This window comes from Temnothorax curvispinosus, unplaced genomic scaffold (genome assembly GCF_003070985.1).
Source record: "Temnothorax curvispinosus isolate PA1 unplaced genomic scaffold, ASM307098v1 QBEX01012057.1, whole genome shotgun sequence".
NCBI classification, from domain to species: domain Eukaryota; kingdom Metazoa; phylum Arthropoda; class Insecta; order Hymenoptera; family Formicidae; genus Temnothorax; species Temnothorax curvispinosus.
In genome coordinates this window covers 20809-41781 of record NW_020221837.1, presented here as the reverse complement: position 1 = coordinate 41781, position 20973 = coordinate 20809, and the positions used below count along the sequence as shown (strand labels likewise).

The 20973-nt window shown below is 31.5% G+C and overlaps 2 protein-coding genes across 11 annotated transcripts in view; one reads left to right on the top strand and one right to left on the bottom strand.

Annotated features, from left to right (window-relative positions):
• The first annotated feature begins 1591 nt into the window (after nt 1–1591).
• Nucleotides 1592–16675, top strand: LOC112462198 (UDP-glucuronosyltransferase 2B17-like). Of its 2 annotated transcripts, XM_025027836.1 has the most exons (6): nt 1592–1893; nt 3593–3829; nt 8346–8762; nt 13431–13653; nt 15808–16027; nt 16303–16675. In XM_025027836.1, exons 1-6 carry the CDS (start codon nt 1663–1665, stop codon nt 16595–16597), a joined length of 1623 nt encoding a protein of 540 aa, XP_024883604.1. In that variant the 5' UTR covers nt 1592–1662; the 3' UTR covers nt 16598–16675. The 2 variants fall into 2 exon arrangements, with proteins under 2 accessions (XP_024883604.1, XP_024883605.1); XM_025027837.1 differs by lacking the exon at nt 3593–3829.
• Nucleotides 16676–18203: 1528 nt separating this feature from the next.
• LOC112462196 (ABC transporter G family member 20-like) overlaps nt 18204–20973 on the bottom strand; it is a 21213-nt gene continuing 18443 nt past the window's right edge. For 5 of the 9 annotated variants that reach the window (XM_025027828.1, XM_025027829.1, XM_025027830.1 and 2 more), the window contains 8 exons: nt 20640–20865; nt 20005–20182; nt 19668–19783; nt 19470–19540; nt 19296–19384; nt 19029–19205; nt 18862–18948; nt 18204–18578 (listed from right to left, as the gene is read on the bottom strand). In XM_025027828.1, the coding sequence (XP_024883596.1) occupies nt 18364–18578; nt 18862–18948; nt 19029–19205; nt 19296–19384; nt 19470–19540; nt 19668–19783; nt 20005–20182; nt 20640–20865 (1159 nt within the window). In that variant the 3' untranslated portion in view covers nt 18204–18363. Of the gene's footprint in view, nt 18579–18861; nt 18949–19028; nt 19206–19295; nt 19385–19469; nt 19541–19667; nt 19784–20004; nt 20183–20639; nt 20866–20973 lie in introns of those variants that run through there. The other 4 variants (XM_025027832.1, XM_025027833.1, XR_003041636.1 and 1 more) reach the window with 4 other exon arrangements.

Genomic DNA, 20973 nt, shown 5'->3' with positions numbered 1-20973 from the left:
GCGATGCACAACTTCGGAGAACCGTTTAAATGAATTGGCGCTCATGAATCTTTATACGGATTTAACGCCGTCTTTATTGGAGATGTTTTAGATAAAAGTGCTAAAACCAACTTGAGGGTAATCATTTAAGTAATAAAGAAAAAAATTTTTAAAGTAAAGAAAATTAATGTAAAAAAAATAAAAAGTTAAAAAATATATAAAAAAGTGTAATATGTAAAATAAATAAATAAACAAAAAAAAATTATAAAAAGTAAATTGGGATTAGTAGTGTTACCACGTCCTCGTCGTTGATCCTGGAGTAAAAGCTGAGCGTAATACTAAGAAAAATATTAAACCAAATAATTTTGCCGAACCCCCTCCCCCATATCGGCGTCAGGATCCGCTAGTGATCGTAAGTATACAATAATAGAAGCTGACTCGTACTTCGAAGAATATATGACTCAATTGTCAGCATGGATGTATTGAAGCTTATGTAATGTTAGACAGCAGTTTAACGTATAGTTATATGTAATGTCAAACAGGTTGGAATGTAAATAATAAAAAATTGTATTTTACCATTTTCGCATAATTATATCTATTTATGCTTATTTGAAACTATTAATAATATCGTGTGTTGAATAAATATTATTATATATATTTAGTTACAGTTGCAATAATTTCAAAAAAGAATAAATAAAATTTTTGACAAATTATTTATACTTTTATATGCTTGGACGTTTTAATTATCGTATTACAACTACCGTATCTCTGTACCTGAAAATCATGGTAGTCGTGGACAACATGTATTTTATGCGAAGAATTTTATGCGAACTATTCTGATTAATATATATTATACTAAAATATATTAATATTTATTACAATAAAATATAAAATATGTTTGATTAATTTTACTAAAATATATAATAAAATTTCAATAATTTTTCAAAAATTACCAATCTGTTTGATAATTTTTATCACGTTATTTGTAAAATGTCTTTTGTATATTTCAAAAATTTCTATTGTTACCGATAATATTTGATTGATTGCCAAGTTGCCTCACATTTGTAGTGAATTTAATTGTAAAATATAACAAAAAATTCTTTCCGTATAGTGCATATGCAGTAATATATCTGCAGCAACATAAAGATTTTGTATTTGATATCGCGGTAAATAATTAAAATTTCTATAAATATAATTACATGTAATTTACTCTCTTTTGTTGGTTTGTGTACATTTCTAATATAGTTTTTATCGATGTCTATTAATAATTACCATACTGTATTACGTAATGATCAATCACGTATTTACGTAACCAACTGATTGAATGATTATTCTGCATGCGAATGTCGTCATTCAGTTTCAACAATAATAGTAGTAGGAAGTGAATAGATACTGCGTACTATCTACAATATCTATACATATATATATATATATATATATATATATATATACAGGTACATGTTATTAATTACTTATTTATGCATCTTTTTTCCTCTTATTTTTGTGACGGTACAGCTAAGTTGTTGAGAAAATCTCAATATTACCAGTCTAAAGTTACATAAAGTAATATTATGATAACGCTATTATCTCGAAATGAAGAGAGGGGGAATGCTACACTAGGCATGCAGATACATTCGGTCTCAGGATCTGATTGAGAGACCACGCGAGAAGTTTTGCGCAACAATGTTGAGTCGCGTCATTTTCCTACTGATTTGTTGTATTTTAATGGGTGATATCGTGATAGCGTCGAAACCATTGTCGATTTTAGTGGTAGAGACTGTTCCGTCGCCTAGCCACCACGTCTGGACGGAGCATTTGGTTAAAGGATTACTTCGCAAAGGTCATCATGTACACGCAGTCAGCATATTAGAGACTAAAGTCAAGGGTAAACTCGCGCAGAATTTAACATACGCTGTAAGTAGATATTATAGGAGACTCGAAGACATTCTGAGAGATATAAATCGATTATTTGCAAATTATAAAACAAATGAGAAAAAAATATAACTTTTCTATTTTAAGGAGGTTCGATGGCTACAACAAAATGCAGAGAGTTTCATGAAATTTTAATATGTTCTGGAATGCAAAATAGAATTATGTAAATTTATTAGGAATTTTTCACCGTCCCGTTTTGAAAAAAATCTACTCCAAAAATTTAAAAAATACAATTTTTGGATTAGATTTTTTTCAAAACGGGACGGTGAAAAATTCCCCAAAAATTCACATAATTCTATTTTGCATTCCAGAACAACATATTAAAATTTCATGAAACTGGCTGCATTTTTAACATAGGTTTTTATGGGAAATGACATATTGCATATACCTTCAGAATAAAATAAGTGCAAGAAAAAATGCAAATAATAAGAAAAAAAATATGCAGCTGTAACTTAATAATTTACAAATAAATGAGCGAAAGAAAGGGGAAGGTTACCGCACATTTCGTAAAAAAAATTAATTATTAAAGCATAAATTGCTTGATTTTTTGTCTGCTAGACTGCCACGGTCGTGAACGACGTAAACAGCAGCACGCATTATACACGCGGCAACCAATCAGAGCAATCTCCTTCATTCCCACTACTTCAAACGCTAGTGCGCTGTTTCCAGAACCCCCGCGTCCCACTACTCGATCCGATGAAGCCATCGAACCTTCTTAAGGTATTCCTTTCATGACACCAAAGTCTTAAGAATTAACTGATTTTTTGGTACGAGAAAGTTAAAATGCATATCTTTACGCCAGAAAAAAATTAAACCACATTACCGAACATATAAAGAAGAATTATGACTTTTGAAAATTCGATATTTTATATGTGACGTTATCGAAAAAGTTATTTTCCACATTGACATGTAACAATTTGTTTATCAAATATCTTAAGATATTAAATATTAACTGCGCTACATATTCGCTAAACTCTATACTTTCGATAGTGCCGATAAAAATACAGAGTCACCGAATGTTTAAACAAAATATTTATGTTAAAAGTTGACTTGAAATGTGGTTTATAGATGAATATTTTTAATGGCGACTTTCAAGGAATTATTTGGCAACGCTGCAAGCTGTGCGCTCATGTCACACTTCAGTTCATCACGTAACGGTTTATTATCAACTTTTATTTTCACAAATTGTTCCTTACTTTTGCCCACATTACTCCTCATTTTATGTTTCTTATCACTCATTATTATTATAAATAAAATTTCTCATTGATAAAAAGAAAATGTCACAATATTCTTTGATTAATGAAATTGACACTTACATTGACACTTTTGTTATCAACTTCACATTTTACAATCGGCGCCCTGAAAAGCGCAGCGTTGCTATATTGTTCTGACAGTAAAATTTACCGAAAAATGAAAAATTTCTAAATACACGTAATATTTTCACTTCTTTCTTATAATTAAACATAATAATCAATTATAACTTGATTTTATATAAGTTTAATGCAATATACAAGAGTTTGCTGAGGCCCTGCTTAAGCGCCTACAAAATACACTCCTCCGTGAAAGGAATACCTTAAATGTTTTTTATCTTACGTAAGATCAATGTGCATTCGGAGATGTTAATTTGTCACATTTTCATATGTCCTCTCCTGTATAGCGTAAGGGTACTTATTATTTTCAGGTTTTTGATAGTCTAATGGAAACTTATGATGAATCTTTTAATTATGATCCAGTTGAATGGGAGAAGTACAGCGTATTTTATGGGGCATATTTTATGTATCAGTGGGGTATTCACGCATGTAACACAATGATAAAAGCTAAAGCAGCGAGAGATCTTTTGGAAGTGACTAAAACAGTCGAGTTTGACGTTATAGTGCAGGACATTACTTTATCCCAATGTTTCTACGGCCTATGGGAGGTAAAGCAATCAACTTTAATAAATTTTAATTGATTAGGCTATTTTGAAACTGCAAGCGACTTAGCAAAGTTGCCCTATAAATCAAGTTTGTTTGCGTATAAACAAATTGAAAGTGTCTATAGTTATTGCTCATATTAGCGGTAATCTTCACAATCGCTTCTTATTATTTGTTTAAAACTATGATGAAATACGATTTCATCAGAACATCTCTGATGTGGAAAATGTGAAAAAATACGTGAAATATTTCGTGGCGTTCTCTGTACAGATAAATAGGGTAATAATTGGGAAGTTATTAAAACTATATGAGTAGACAGGCCGAAATGACTAAAACATTATGCTGTAGAAAAAATCAATCATTTTCATTAGCACATAGTACGAAAAAGATTTACATATATAATAAATATTATTAAAAGGATACAAGAAAATTGTTGTCATATTTTGGATGTAGTATTTTAATAATATAATGTTGCGCTCGCGAAGATTCTTTCTTACAAACTCGGCAGTTTCTTGTTGCGCATTTTTATAAATAGTTAAGAACCCTGTTATTGCAGTAACACTAACTTAACGAACAGGAAACAATACACGGAAATAATAATCATTACATACCTCTGCACAAAGCGATAGTTTATTTTTATATATAAGTATATTATATTTTGTAGTTGAAGTTTGGAGCGTTCTAGGAGCAAAAATTAAAAATTTTCTTTAACTTGAAAAAATATAAAAAGAAATCTATTAATATATAAGACAATAAAATTCTAATAAAAATGTTAATTTAAAATTAATAAAAGAGGATAAAAAAAGTGTGCCAGTAGAAACTTGCACATTGCTTCTTCATAGTTTTTAAGTGTGCAAGTAGAAACTTACACATTGCTTTCTCATAGCTTTTAAGTGGGCAAGTAGAAACTTGCACATTGCTTCCTCATAGTTTTTAAGTGTGCAAATTATAAAGAGTGATGGCAAATTTCGCCCATTTTTTGGACCTCGAACTTCAAACATTTTTTCATGGCAAATAGTACTATTAGATAAAACATTAATCCCAGTAAAATTTTAAGATGAGCATAGGCACGGTTCCGGAGATACAAGAGAGTGAAAGTGATGATTTCCAATCATAGTCCAAGAGCCGGCTGCACAAAACCCTCCCTCGTTGAACATACGGTTGAATTTTATTCGAATCGATAGCTTTTTTAGTGGTTAACCCTGTGCCGGGTTTTATATGCCCTGAAACTTGACCGAAGTGTCAAAAAAAAGGCCACTTCCGGTATGATTTTTTGAGGTAAAATCCCCTTAAAAAACATACGGCTAAAACTTGTATCAAGGTGTACTGCATAAAGAAGAATGCGTGGCTGAAGTTCACGTATTATTGAGGGTATTTTCTGTCGCCACTCCAATCTGTGAGAGGCAAGGGGACTCACATTAAAAAAGCACCCCAATCTGTGAGAAGCAAGGGGACTCACATTAAAAAAACACCCCAATATGTGAGAGGCAAGGAAACTCACAGTAAAAAAGCAACCCGATCCGTGAGAGGCGGTGTCAAGTTTCACTTCAACTCCATCTATCTCAGGGAATTTTCATGCTAGACGAAAACTAGGGTCATATTTGAATCTGGTGTAAAAAAATCCATAAGAAACGATATGTTTTACTTTGTTATATATATTTTATTCCTTGGTATAGATACTTGAAGAGTTTCGTGTACTTTCATGGATTATGGTAAAACCATCACTTTCGTTTCTTCATATCTCCGGAACCGTGCCTATGCTCATCTTAAAATTTCTCTGGGATTAATGTCTCATCATATAGTACTATTTGGCATAAAAAAAGTTTGAAATTTGAAGTCCAAAAAATGGGCGAAAAAACAGGTCTTTTTGCCATCACTCTTTGCCATCACTCTTTCGAGGAATCCGTACATAGGAAGCAAAATGTGCAAATTTCACATTTGCACACTTTTTAATTATATTGCCAATTTTTTCTAATTTTATTATATTCTTCAGTCTTTTCTACCCCTATTTTATATATATAATTTTTTAAAATTTTATTAATCAGTTCTTGAGTTACAGACGTTTGAAATTTCTGAGAATCCCTACATACATAATATAAAGTTGAATCTAATCAACTAAATTTTAAAGAATTATATATATGAAATAAAGGAGAAAAGATTGAAGAATATAGCAGAAATAGAAAAGTCACGAATTAATACTAATTAATACTAAATTGTCCAAAAATATCAATTTTTAAAAAGTTTTAAGTCTCAAGCAGTTGAGATTTGAGGTATAGTCTTTAAGGGTTAAAACTTTATAATATTGGCAATTTTTTTAATTCTATTATATTCTTCAGTTTTTTCTATCCCTATTTCATATACAATTCTTTAAGATTTGGTTAATCAGTTTTTGAGTTATAGAAATTTCGGTAAATTTGGCACACGCACACACACACACACACACACACACACACACACACACACACACGCGCGCATACGGACATTTTTTAAAATTGCAATTTTTCGACGTTTTAGAACATTTTGAACACATTGGCAGCGGCAACTAAAAAAAATTTTTTATGAAAACAATGCTTCCTCTATGAAGAGCAATAAAAGAGGTCGTAGGATAAATTTTTCACGAAAATGGTGATTTGCATTTTGTGCCAAAATATACAAGTGTGAGGACAATCGTTAAAATCCATTACAATAGAAAAAAAAATAGTTTGTTAACAGTTAGGCCCCGGAAGTGCCTTGTTTAATCCGAAGTATTCGAGCGTACTTGTATATGTAAGAAATATTCTTAATAATTGTTCTTGTGCTTTGTGCAAAAATGTACATGTATAAAAATAATTTTTAAGGTCCACTACCAACACCAGTAAAAACGCCATTAGAAAAAATAATAGTTTGTTAACAGTCGAGGCCTGGACTGCTTCATATATTTATGCGTAGTATTTGAGCCTATACTAGTATATGTAAAAAAATTCTAACGATTGTTTCCGCAATTTGTGCCAAACTATATACTATTCTTTTGCATTAAAACTTGTGTTTTTTTATAGTGAACTAGCTGGTTTAGTTGACATGTTGACTGCAGTTGGCATAGTGACTGAAGTTGACATCGGTGTTGTTGTAGTATGATGCGGTAAATATAATTCCGGACATTTTGCAGCACACAAGAGATTTATGAGATACGGCATGGTATCTGCAGATGTGCAAAATGAGCGACAAAAACTTTGACGTATCTCATTCAGAGCAGAGAAGCAAAATCTTCCGGTTCGTGAAGTTTGATCAGTCGCGTGTGAGATGTAATGATGTAATCCGTTATACGGCACCATATCCTAAATAATATAATTGATTAATTTATTAGTAATTATATTCTCTCTCTCTCTCTCTCTCTCTCTCTCTCTCTCTCTCTCTCTCTCTCAATTTTAATTTTGTCAAGCACGCCAATCATTACAAAAACATCTTATAATTTTTAAAGATATTTTTATTGTCAAGCTAAAAAAACATCTTACTTATAGCGTAAATTTTATTAAACATATAATGTATTTTCCAAATTAAATATATCAGTTTAATCAATTTAGATTTTCTAAACGCAAATTTATAATTAAAAAAACATTGTATATAATTTTAACATGATTAATAAATTCTAATTTATATAATTTAAAAATTTTAATAATAATTTTATTTAATTTAAGCAAAAATATATCAAATAGAATGTCTGTATGTATGTATGTTCTTTATACACTCTTAAACTATTCGACCGAATTTTTATCAAAAGTATATAAAATAGGGGTAGAATTTTCCGGGGAGTGTTATAGAGTGTATAGTTTTTCATTACCAATCTTTTTGGGAACCGGTATCCGAAATTTTTCCAATTTTTCGGGAAATAATTGACCGAATTTCAAAAAATCTATATATGAAACAGGGGTAGAATTTCCCGGGGAGTGCCATAATTTTATATATATCTATAGATATTTCAAAAATTATTTTGATGTAAGACCAAGTTTATTAATTTATTTATATTTAATATGTTTTACAATTGTCCAAACATTAGCGTTCCTATTATGTTCCGGGTTCTCCTACCATATTATGCTGACTCCTTAAATGTACCGAAACACGGTGTCGGAAAAGTACGTTCTATTTATTAAACTTATGTTTTTAATAACTTTATAATAAACAATGAACGGCTAAAATCTTTTGAAGATTTTTTAGGAGGGTGACCTTATATTAACACTATATGTCTGTCAAAGTGAAGGTCATTGGAGGTGGGTCCCCTAGACAGTAGTTTTTCCACTTTTTTGTTATAATTTTATTGTTTTATACATAAATCTATTTTTTTATAATTTCTTTATTAGGGAAAATTTTAATTTTTGCTTTAAGATCTGCTCAAACTTCAACTGCATTATTATTTTTGCATTATCTGCTAATAAAAGTGACGAACTTTTCTGCAAAATAGTATTTAATTTATTTTATTTTTTTTATTACAAAAAAATATCTATTTAGTTATAGCTTTTTCCATTGTCCGTAGTATCGTTCTTTCAGATTGCTAAAGGTAAGCCACCCATAGTAGGCTATGTTCCTTTTGGTGCTATACCTTATCTCAAGGATTATATTGGTGGACCAAGTTATCCCACTGTTCGATCTTACACACATGCAGCCATTGCAAAACCTGAAGGTTTGTGGCTGAGAACGTGGAATACTTTATATTACATTGTGGATGATCTCATACGACATTACTATTTTTTTCCTATTATTCAACGACTTACTGAGGAATATGTAGGCCATGCAATTAGACCATTACATAAAATAGAAAGAGAAAGTATAAATATTGTACTAATTAATAGTCATTCTGCGCTCGAATCTGCGATACCACTGCCACCGAATACCCTAGAGATTGCAGGATTGAATGCTCAGGCCGTGCAACCAATTGCCGGCGAGGTAATCGTGATGTATTCTGAGGTAAGAGAAATTATACGAACCCTGGTTCGCGTTATATATTTTATATTATGCATTTTGTATTATGCAAGGGGTCTTATTTAAGTAATGCATTTTAATATCTCTTCTGTAACTCGTCATAGACAAAAGTTGCATGGTTTTGAGGGGGCCACATGATGAAAATATCGACTTGAGTGACCTTTTCAAGGTCAAGTTAAGTTAGAATAAGATCACCTCAAATTTTTTAAATAAAACCTCTTATTTTTCATGTCAGACGTTTTCAAAACACTATAATAATAAAACTTTCTTTCGTTAAGAATTTCCTGAGACATTTTAAATTTTGACATGACATTTTTAATATAAAATATGAAATATCTCGTAAAGTATTCACTTTTCAATGACTTTACCTTAATACTTTTATATGTAGAATAATAAAAAGAATCGAATAATGTTATTAATTTTAAATTATGCAATTCTGCAAAATTGAAGGCGTCTACAAAATGCAATCAATTTTTTAAAATAATTATTTTTAATTTTTTACAACAATCGAATTCTTTCATTATTCTATAAGTTATCGAAAAATGGTACTTTACAAGATATTTCGCATTTTCCACTTAAAAAAAGGCATGTAAAGTCGATATTCGCATATTGAAGTTTATTATTGTCCGCACGAATATAGAAAACGGGCTAACTAAGAACCAAGCACGGTAAATGATGCGCGAAAGTTTTATTTATATTTTTATTTTACATATTGTCCAACCTTTGACTGCGCGCCGACTATATTTGTCAGACTTGAAACACAGCTCCGGTTGGAGTAGTAAAATCCCCCCTTCATCTAATTAAATCGATTCGATTTAATTTTTGATGCTATATGCATCTAAATAACTATAAAGAAATCATTGCAAAAATATTACCTCAGCCAGGGTTTGAACTTCCTTCATTCTATAAAGGTTCGTACCAATTCGACCATTGAGGCATGTGGTAATATTTATCGCAATAACCTATTATTAGTTGTAATATTACGCGTACTTTCAGCCAGCGTGATTTAAATTCGAAGTATAGGCTCCAATGGAAATCCGCAAATATAGAAAACGGGCTAAACTAAGAACCAAGCGCGGTAAATGATGCGCGAAAGTTTTATTTATATTTTTCACAACTCGCGAACTCTTTGTCGGACATCGCCGCAAACCTACTATGATCTTATACTATGACTCTAACATGAGTCAGGGACGACTCTTCCGCGTGGTCTTAAATATCTGTGATTGTTTGGCGCTCGCCTTTGTAAATAGTTCGTCTGTATTAGTAGTAGTATTAGTATTAGATTATCGGTATACACTACCATATTTTGGTGACTTGCGCAAAACGTCGGCAGATTGCTCGGATCGGATCGATATCGATATTTCCGCGACTCACCAATCGGTGCTGCCCTCGCACACCCTACGAGGGCACCCGCCAAAAGGGACAAACTGCTCGCTCGCGGCACATTATAGGACCGCGAGCTCACTCATCGCTAAACGGTCTCAGGGTGCACACTCCCTCATGCACGCTTGAACCTACGGAAGGCTGAATCCGAGAGTGCGATCTCGCCTGCTTTGTTGCCTGCTTGTTCTGCTCGCTTCTGCCTGCCTGCTTGCTTTGCCTGTGCTGTTTGGCCCGCTTGCTGCATGTGCCTGCCTAAGGACGGACGAATCCCTCCACGTGACGACGGCCGACCGAAAGGTGAGTCGCTTAACAAATTCGCTTTCGTTTATTTCGCTTTAATTTTGCGTCGAGGAGACGACATACACCTCCTCTGGTCCTTCGCGCATATTTAGACCAACTCGCAACTGGGGCGACCTTAGACCCCCTCGAGACAGTGGTAGACGTGTGGTAGATACTTAGTAGACATGGATATGTGGATAACACGTGGATATCTAAGAGATATCTTTGATAGATATTTTGTGGACATGGATATGTGAATAACACATGGATATCTAATGGATATTCCTGCTGGTTATTTGAGAGATATGGGTATTTTTACATTTATTAGATATCTTTTAAATATCCATAATTGATATGGACGTTATATGTAGATATCCATTGTGATATGTAGATATCCATTGGATATCTATTAAATATTATGTTCTGTGTGGGTTCGTGAGCGGCTGTCATCGTATATTTTGACAGTTGTGTGTATTAAAGGGTTAATAGTATAATAGCAACAGTATAATATTAAAACTAAGTAGCGCGTGCGTAGCGATGTCTAGTACATTAAAAATGTCATGACAAAATTTAAAATATCTCACAAGGAAAAATATGGAAGTGTCCGACTCCGATTTTGATGAGCTTTTAATATGTTATTTCTATACAAAAATAAAAAGTAATTATTTATACGTGTTTATACGCATATTTAGGGGTGTGAAACTCTATTTTGAAAACAATTGGCTTTTTTCTTTTGAGCCGAATATCTCCGAAAGATAAAAGAAGATAAAATAGATAAAAGATAGAAAAAAATTTTAAACAGAAGTTGAATAGTTTGAAGAACACTTTAGAATAATAACAAAATAAAATTACAAAATATAACAATAACAAAATAACAATAACAAAATATTATTTTTCAGTGTTAAGGGAAGTAATTTATTGATATGTGTGTATATATACAGTACACATGTAGGCGGCTACAGTACACATGTAGAGAAACTACCGCTCCTCTCCCGCAAACAAGAATAGGTGGGGGTGGATCTCGGTTCGCGTAGAAAGTTGAAAACCCGAACCGTACAATGATAGACCTTGTTTTGCTTTATAAGCAAGGCGGGGAGGGGGGATGAACCTCGCTTCAATCTACTCTATCCTATATCTCTGCTTACAGGGCGAAACAATGTCTATTAAGGTTCGGGTTTTTAACTTTTCACGCGAACCCAGGTTCATCCCCATTCCCCACTCACCCTTGCCTGCGGTAATCTCCTCTCTTTCTTGGAGTGGAATCTCACTCCAAAAGAGTGAGATTCCACTCTTACGAATAATGAAAATACTGCCAGTCTAAATAGAGCAAATTTTCACTTTGCGAAAGAGTGCTTATTCACTTTTTACTTGGAGTGATTGTTCAACTCTGGAAAAAGTGACATGTTTCACTGAATAATTATTCACCTAACATAAAAAAAATTATTTATTTCGAAATTTTATTACTATTTTTTAACTAAATTTGTTTCTTAAGACGCAGTCTATGATTATAAATATTTTCTCGTATTTGAAAAACACACTTACCTTAGTGGGATTCAAACTCGGGACCTCTGCATCGTGAGCCAACTGCCTTACGTGGTAGACTACTTCTTAATTTGATGTAAGCGTTATATGTAGTCTACATATATCACAACCAGCGCAAATATATAATTTTTCAAAAATCATCTTAAGAAACAAATTCAGTTTAAAAAGAGTAATACAATTTTGAATTGGATATATGATATAATATTTCTTAATGTCGGGTGAATGTCAGAAACCAGTGCCGGATTATTATGAAATTTTGTGTTCGTAAATATATTCGTAAATAATCGGGGCCTTATGTTATGTAAAGCCATCCCTAAAAAATTTCTACACGGGAACAATTGAACACGCGGGAAGCGGGAAGCGGAAAGGCGATTTCACTTCAAGTTGGAGTGAAGTTTGGAGTGATGACTTCACTCGAAGTGGAAAGCGGGAAGGCGATTTCACTTCAAGTTGGAGTGAAATTTGGAGTGACAACTTCACTCTAACGACTTCACTTTAAAAATTAGAGTGAAACTCAACTCTTTTTACCTTAGAGTGAATATTCGCTCCAATAGAGTAAATTTTTTTTGACTGAACTGGTCAGTAACTCCATGTTTAGAGTGAAAATTTTACTCCCAAAAATTTAGAGTCTCCGCCTATATGTGTACTGTCTATACACACATATCAATAATTTATGTGTCTATAAACACATACGACAAATTACTTCTCTTAGAACTAATGTACTTTATAATATCTAAAAAAAAAAGTTTTAAAATTGAGAAACTTTAATACTATTTCTTCTAAACCAATGCCGTCTCCTACTTTTTTCTTGCATAGAATTACTCAGAAAGACCTCTTCTACAACATGTTAAAGTGGTGATAAAATCGATGAAATTTGACCTTTTATAGACATTTACTCAAATTTATAACAGTTTTTGCAAGCGTTTATTTCTTATGTAATATAATCTACATATACATATACATATAACTAACCCAGCATGTATGCTGTTTGGGTTGGTTATGTACGTATATAAGACGTTGTAAAGATGTTTTTTAGACATGCATGTGTGCTGTGTAGAAATTAAAACCTATGTAAAAAACACATATATGCTATATTTTTAATATCTATAAATAAATGAATAAATTTCAATCCCATTTTGTAAGATAATTTCTATTATTAATTATTAATTAATTTATATAATAATCAATAAATTGTAAGCAAAAGATAAATATTTCACGGAATATTTTTAAATTTAGAAACGTAATAGAAATATTTTTTATAATAATATTCTTTTTATAACAACAACTTCTAAAAGAATGCCGCATAAATCTTATTTAAACAAGCTTGATAATATAATTCTGCTTAGATATAATCCGTTAAAATGTATCAGTTACTTACGATTATATTTCGTCATTAAGATTCATATCTTTGTATATTATCGAAATATTTAGTTCACCATTATTTTGCAGGATGTACGCATATTTCTTGACGGAGCAAAGGATGGAGCTATCGTAATATCATTAGGAACGAATGTAAAATGGAAACATTTCAATTTAGACACGGTTAAAACTGTTATACTGGCTCTGTCGAAACTGAAGCAGCGAGTGCTGTGGAAGTTAGATATTGAAGTGCCATTTGAGATATCGGAAAATATAATGGTTATGAAATGGATGCCTCAAAGCGAAGTTTTATGTACGTTTCCCAGTTTCTATAAATGCACGAGAAACATGAGACACATATTTCTACATAACATTTGTTTAATTAGCTGTTGCTTTTCGTATATTCGTTTATTAATGTAAACAATTCTTTTAAACAAGTTTCGGCTAGAGTCCCGTATGCAACCCCCTCCGATTTGAATCTACTTTTGCAGACACGTAGTACATACTAAAAGAAGTTGAAAGCCCCAGTGCAAATTGTAGCAGAAGTGGGGTGGAGTGAAGTAGGGTGGATTTTGCTTTGCGTGGATAGTTTTTAAATAGCATTGTACTTTTCTAAACACAACAATTAGGGAGTGGACCTCGCTTCCTTACAGGGCAAAGCAAGGTCTTTTATTGTGTAATTTTACATGGGCTTTCAATTTTTCATGCAAAAAGAGGGTCAATATTGTACACATGCAGTCAAAAATCCAAAATCTAGCAAAATAATAAAAATTTGAATATTTAACAAAATAGTTATTTCCGCAAGTTGGCACAGAGGCTTTCGACTTCTTTTAGTACGTACTTACGTGCCTGCAAAAGTAGATTATAATTGGAGGAGGTCGCATACGGAACTTTTACCGATATTAATGCAATAGGTATACCTATTGCATTGATATACCATTCTTCTAAAAACTGCTTTGGGAAAAATAAGATTTATGATTATGAGAATTACTTACTTTTACGTTACCGGTTCAAATACCGGTTCAAATTGTTACTTTAATAACTAGTGTTTTAATAAAATATCAGACATACACGAAAACATCGCATAGGTATATGTATAAATATTTTGTGGATAGATTAGTTATTGATTAATTACAGTACATACTCCAATGTCCAACGAGAAATTGAGGATAAAGTCTTCTAGAGCGTGGCGTACCGTATAAATATGTAAATAGATGTTCTGTGAGCGGAGACCTGCGCGAGCAGACGGACGAGTTTTCGTCCGACCTACTCTCAATCTCGCGTTGAACGGAGTATACATTTTAGAAATAACTATAGTATAAGAAAATCAATTTTTGTTGTATTAAGTTTATATAGTTATGTAGTTTATATTTTATAACTTTTTTGGGTAATTATGCAGTTTAGGGGAAGCACCTCCGATGACCTTGACCTTGACATATGTTGTCAAGGTCACTTTCCTGAGTGACCTTCAGAAGGTTTTAGCCGTCGCTCGTATTTTATTAAAAAGTTATTAACAAAAAAAAGTTTGGCGACCTCACCGATTTCAATGACCTTGATATATGTTGTCAAGGTCATGACCCCGAGTGACCTTCAGAAGGTTTTAGCCGTCGCTCGCTATTCGTTAAAAAGTTATTAACAAAAAAAGTTTGGAAAATATAGCATATATAGGTGCATATATAGGTTAGTTGACGCGCTTTAAACACTTAAATGCCTATGTAGGTTAGTGATCAACAATTTACTGCTTTAAATGTTGTGTTTTGGTAAAGCAGCGACTTTTTCGCAAAATAAAGTATTCTCTGCTTTAACAAAAAGACTTCAATTTATCAACAATTTACTGCTTTAAATGTTGTGTTTTGGTAAAACAGCGACTTTTTCGCAAAATAAAGTATTCTCTGCTTTAACAAAAAGACTTCAATTTATCAACAATTTACTGCTTTAAATGTTGTGTTTTGGTAAAGCAGCGACTTTCTCGCGAAATAAAGTATTCTCTGCTTTAAAGAAAAACGTAATATTAGTCGTTTATGCCTCTCAGTACTTAAAATAACTGCTATATTTTCGAAACTTTTTTGTTTATAACTTTTTAATAAAAAACGAGCGACGGTTAAAACCTTCTGAAGGTCACTCAGGAGGGTGACCTTGACAACATATGTCAAGGTCAAGGTCATCGGAGGTGCTTCCCCTAAACTGCATAATTACCCTTTTTTGCACTTATTATAAGACAATTTCAGTTTTTAGTTATTACAGTTATATGTATATTATAATTTATTTATAATAAAATATTAATTTTTATTACAATAAGAACATCTCGTTTTTTGTTTAAAAATAATGTATAAGCAACAAAATTGTTTTTAAAAGTTTATTACATTAGTTTAATCGGGACATATACAGCTAATAAAATGTTTGTATTAATGTGAGATTTCCATAGTTGAGAGTATAAATATTTATTATAATATACTTTTATGTTTAGCTCATAAAAATGTAAGAGCAATCTGGACACATGGTGGTCTTCTGAGTGCGCAGGAAGCTATTTGGAAAGGCATACCAATGATCGTAATGCCTTTCTTTGGAGATCAAAAATCCAACACAAGAATATTAGTAGCTAAAGGCGTTGGCATATACTTGGACATTAAAACTTTGTCCACGCAGTCCATATTACACGCAGTTGAAGAAGTACTTTATAATGAAAGGTATCATATTTTGATCATGTTTTAATAATTATTATTTAAGCAGTAAATATTAACAATATAGCTACATTTCAGATAATTACAAAACTCTAATATTTAATATAGTATAATCGATTTACAAATTCTTACAAAAGCAATTGTTTATAAAATTATAGATCATGAAATTTGGTTTTCCTGTTTATGTGTTTTGTCGTATATTTGGCTTTTCCTTTAATTAAGATGCGTTTGTTAAAATGTAATTATTTATTTCATTATTAATAGTAAAACTTCTTGTACAGTTATACGAGAAACATGAAACAATTATCTAGCGAATTCCGGGATCGGCCAATACCGCCATTAGATTTAGCTGTTTGGAGTGTTGAATACACCGTCCGCCATCCAAATGGAACTTTAGTAACACCGCTGAGATCTCAGAGCTGGGTGGAACAAAATCTGATTGATGTCTACGCACTTTTGTTTCTTAGTTTCTTTATAATATTGTTAAGTATATTTTTTGTAATAAAACTATTAATTAATTTTTATTATAATTATATGTACACTGCATCTAATTTACGCAAGAGTAAACAAGCGTAAGTCGTATTAAAAATTATTAATAGGCTTTGCGTGCTGTATATATAATGTTAATATAAAGAAGTGAATATAACGTAAATATTGAAAATGTTGTATTAATTGCATTGATATTGTAATTAATAATAAATTTTATTATACTGACTTATAAAATAAATGAAGATCGTGGTAAATATTAAAAACGTTTAATAAAATATTTTTGATGTATAAAAGCTCTTTTCTGACAGTAATAGTATATTGTGCACCAAGGGGCGAAAGTAGCGTTTTTCAGACGAGTGTGAAGTTTTCCGCCCGAGCCGAAGGCCAATCACACGAATCTGAAAAAGCTTTCGACCCGAAGTGCACACGATATTTTTCACAATACCTTTACGGAAAGTTCAACTTCTATGCCTAGAGAGAGGTGAGAGTGGCCAATTTCACGCCAGGGTTTGAAAAAAGCAGAGTGTCGATTTCTATAACGCTAACGTTTCATCTCCGACGAGGTATCGGCAAAGACTGATCGCTTTTGCGGTATCGCAAACACGTTAAATCCTTTTCTGTATCGGCCGTTTAAAAGCGCGCTGTCCTTGTCTATCACTACAAATCCGTACTTTTGTGGCCAACAATCGTGGCACAACGAGCAAAATTCGCCCGGAGATTTGGCCATGAATTCAACACCGGTCCTGACTGATTGTCGTACCATTTCTTGGCTGTCTTCGTGAGCTTGCTTGAAGCCGCTAGTAAGATGATCTCGTCCGACACTCTATGCGTACGGGCTTCAACTGGTATAGAGTCAAAACGACAAAGGTGCAAAAATTGAAATGTCAAAATTGCCGGAGTCGTCACTCCATTCTCGAACTGAATTTTAAATGAAAATTTATAATTCCGATCATAAAAAATAATAGGATACATTTTATTAATTATTTTTTAATAGAAAAATGGACATATTAATTAAAAATACGATGGCAAAAAATAATTACAAGACCTTTTTCATTTCCTTCACTCATATCAACAACTTCCTCAACAACTTTCCCAACAACTTTTCCAACAACTCCCCCAACAACTTCCTCAACAACTTCCCCAACTTCTTATTATTTTAATTCAAGCTCAACCTCTACTTCAAGTCAAGTCACAAAGTAAGGTGGTTGTTTAAAAATATCTCGTTTTTATTTGAAAGTTTTATATAAAAGTTGTATACTTATACAGTCTATATTTTATTTTTGAAGATAGATAATAGTTATTTTATTGTTTGATCTCATAAAAATAAAACATTAAATTGTTACTTACAAAAATATAAAAAATAATTTAAGTTTTTAAAAAAGAAATTAAATATAACTACGTCTGCATATAGTGATTTAAATATAATAATTTTTATTTGAATTATTAGATAATATTCTTATTGTTATATTTTTTGTCTATATTACTTATTGTTATTCTTCGAAAACATTTAATATTGCTATTATTAAATAGTTTTATATTATTCTTTTACTGTATAATAAAATAAAAGATAATTATTAATTTAAAATAAAATAATAAAATAATGAAATAATAATTTACATTTACGATTAATTAAATAAATAAAAATTATTATTATAAAATTTATCCCCTTACTGCAATTAATTTCCCACAGCCATTTAAATAAATAAAATAATCATATATATATTTTTTTTGTATAACATAATAAATCAGTGTTTTGGAGAGACACTCTGCATATTTATCTAATTGAATTCTGTAGATTATGCGAGATTGTTTCTGTAGCGTATCAAAAGTTTCTTCTACGCTTTTAAATAATATCACGAGGATTTCGATCTTACACCAAGTATGGTTATAATGAAGAACAACAATATCCATCCTAAACTTATTAACAAACCAAAGTAAACTTCCGAATCAGTTATGGAAGAACCTTTATAGATGAGTCCTCTCAGAGATATGGAGGGCAATGTGGTTGGCACTATGTAGCTAAACCAACGAAGGATTTTTGGCATTCCTTCCAATGGCCACATGCCTCCTATGATTTTGTCAAATTAATATATTAATAAAAATTAGATTAACGTAAAATAATCCTCCACTATTTTATATATATATATATATATATATATATATGTATATATGTATATATTATTGATGTTAATTTTAACAAACATTTTCTAAGATTATTATTAACAATGTAATATATCGTTATATGATAAAAGAATTAAACTTCAGAGATAATCCATTTAATAACGGTAACACTTAGCAACACTAGACTGAAGTAAAAAGTAATTTTTGCGAAACAAAGAATAGAGACTCACCGTTGAGTAGTATTATCGGGAAAAAACTTCCGGCCGAACAGTAAGTCGCCATAGTGTGATTTTTACACCCAATAGAGACGATAAAACCTGGAAATGCATTAACACAAATAATCAACTTAATTCTCAGCAGTTTCTGAATTGCTGCTGCGCGCTTATTTAGTACTCACCGTACATCAATCCGGTAAAACCACTTAAAAACAGAAATATAATTGTGACAAATATCGATCCTTTACATTCCAAACCCCATATAGGAAAGAATAAGAGAATTATCATGCTGGTATGAATGGCTATGATGATGCTCTGAATAACAATGTGAGATAGCAGGATTTCTTCTGTCCTGACTCCTATCACATTGTATTTATATTACTTTGATAAAAAATAGGGAGAAAAAAATAGCCGATAAAACCGATCTTGGAGTTTTATTAATAAATTACCTTGGACTACGCTTCGATCCCAGACGCCTTCTAATCGCTCTGTTACTATCAAGGTGGTGGAGACTGTATTGGCTAAAAAGAATACGAGTCTGCAAAGTTATAATATAAAACTATAAATAGTTTAGTAACAGCAAGTTTGATTTCATATATTATGTTAGCTTGATTTTTGCTTACGTTAGCATAAAGGATGGTGTCACGTAATCTGTATAATTAAGATCTGTTGTACCATAAATGGGATCTTCAAACTGAAAACGATTAAAACTTTAATCTTTTATACAAAAATTTAACACAAAAAAGAGAAAGAAAGAGAGAGAGAAAAAGATTTAAATTATAAAATAAATTATAAAATTACAAAATCTAAAATATACTTACTCGGATTGGCGGAGTAGCCAATTTTGGCGAATATTTGCAGTCCCTCATGATATCCTCATATACCTCTAAAAAACGATCAAATAGTTTCTTCTGCGTTATGAGCCCAACTTGTCTATCTGTAACAAAAGCCATTGTAAATTAAGTATTTGTAATAAATCAATTAATTTATGTGCCGTTTATGTTAAAATATTCAGGATTTGAAATAGTCTTAATTGCTTGAATCTATTTTTGCGTAATTTTTTAAATAATATTTTTTATTTAAAATAATTTATATATAAAATTTCTTAAAGTTATTATTTTTACGTGGAACGCTCTTCATAACACATAAATAACGTACCGCCCATATCGAGAAAAACATGAATCTGACTGGCGAGAAGATCGGAATCCTTCGCGAAATTGAAAATTTCCACTCGTATTTGCAGAGCTTCGGAGAAATTTTGATTAAAATATATTATACCCATGAGTTCTCCATTTTGTACATCATGTCTCGCCTCTAAAATATTGTCATAATATTTCTGAAAGCGAAGTATAATTAATAAAAATCTTCAGGAAGAGCGTTAATGTTTATTATTACTGTCATTCTCTCAGTTTATACACTGAGAAAAAAATATTTAAATCCAAATAAATATTTATTACATATGGCTCCTATATAACTGCTTTACTTAATATAATACACATATTTATTTAGAATAAGATATTTTTATTTAATTTAAATAAAAATATCTAATTATAAATAAATGTGTATTACATAATTAAGTGAATCTTAAGTAAAGCTATTAGAAGCTACCTTAATAAATATTTTTTTGCATTTAAATATTTTTTTATCAATGTATCGAGTAAATATTCTCATATATTTACATGGAATAAATGAGGAGAAAAGAGGACATCAAGAAAACAAAAAGCCAGCTTTAATCATGAACATTAAATACATTATTAATTTACATTATATTATTAATTTTTAAATCATTATACCTTTATCGCAATAGAGTCGTCAAAATTGTGCAAGAACCTACAGCTAAGGTTGCCGAAATGGCAGGTGATTTCATCATTCCAAATATTGCCTAAGTTGCTTCCGTAATCGCAGTTGCTAGCTTCATCGTTGACAACCCCAATCTTTAAGTCCTTTGGATCTGCACCAATTGCAACCAAAAATATGGTGACTTGAACTATCGGGAAAGTTACTGCGAAAGCTAGTCCTCTGAAAGAATGTGTTGTTATTATTATTATCATCATCGTCATCGTCCTCGTCATCGTCATTATTATCGTTATCGTTATCGTTATCGTTATCGTTATCGTTATCGTTATC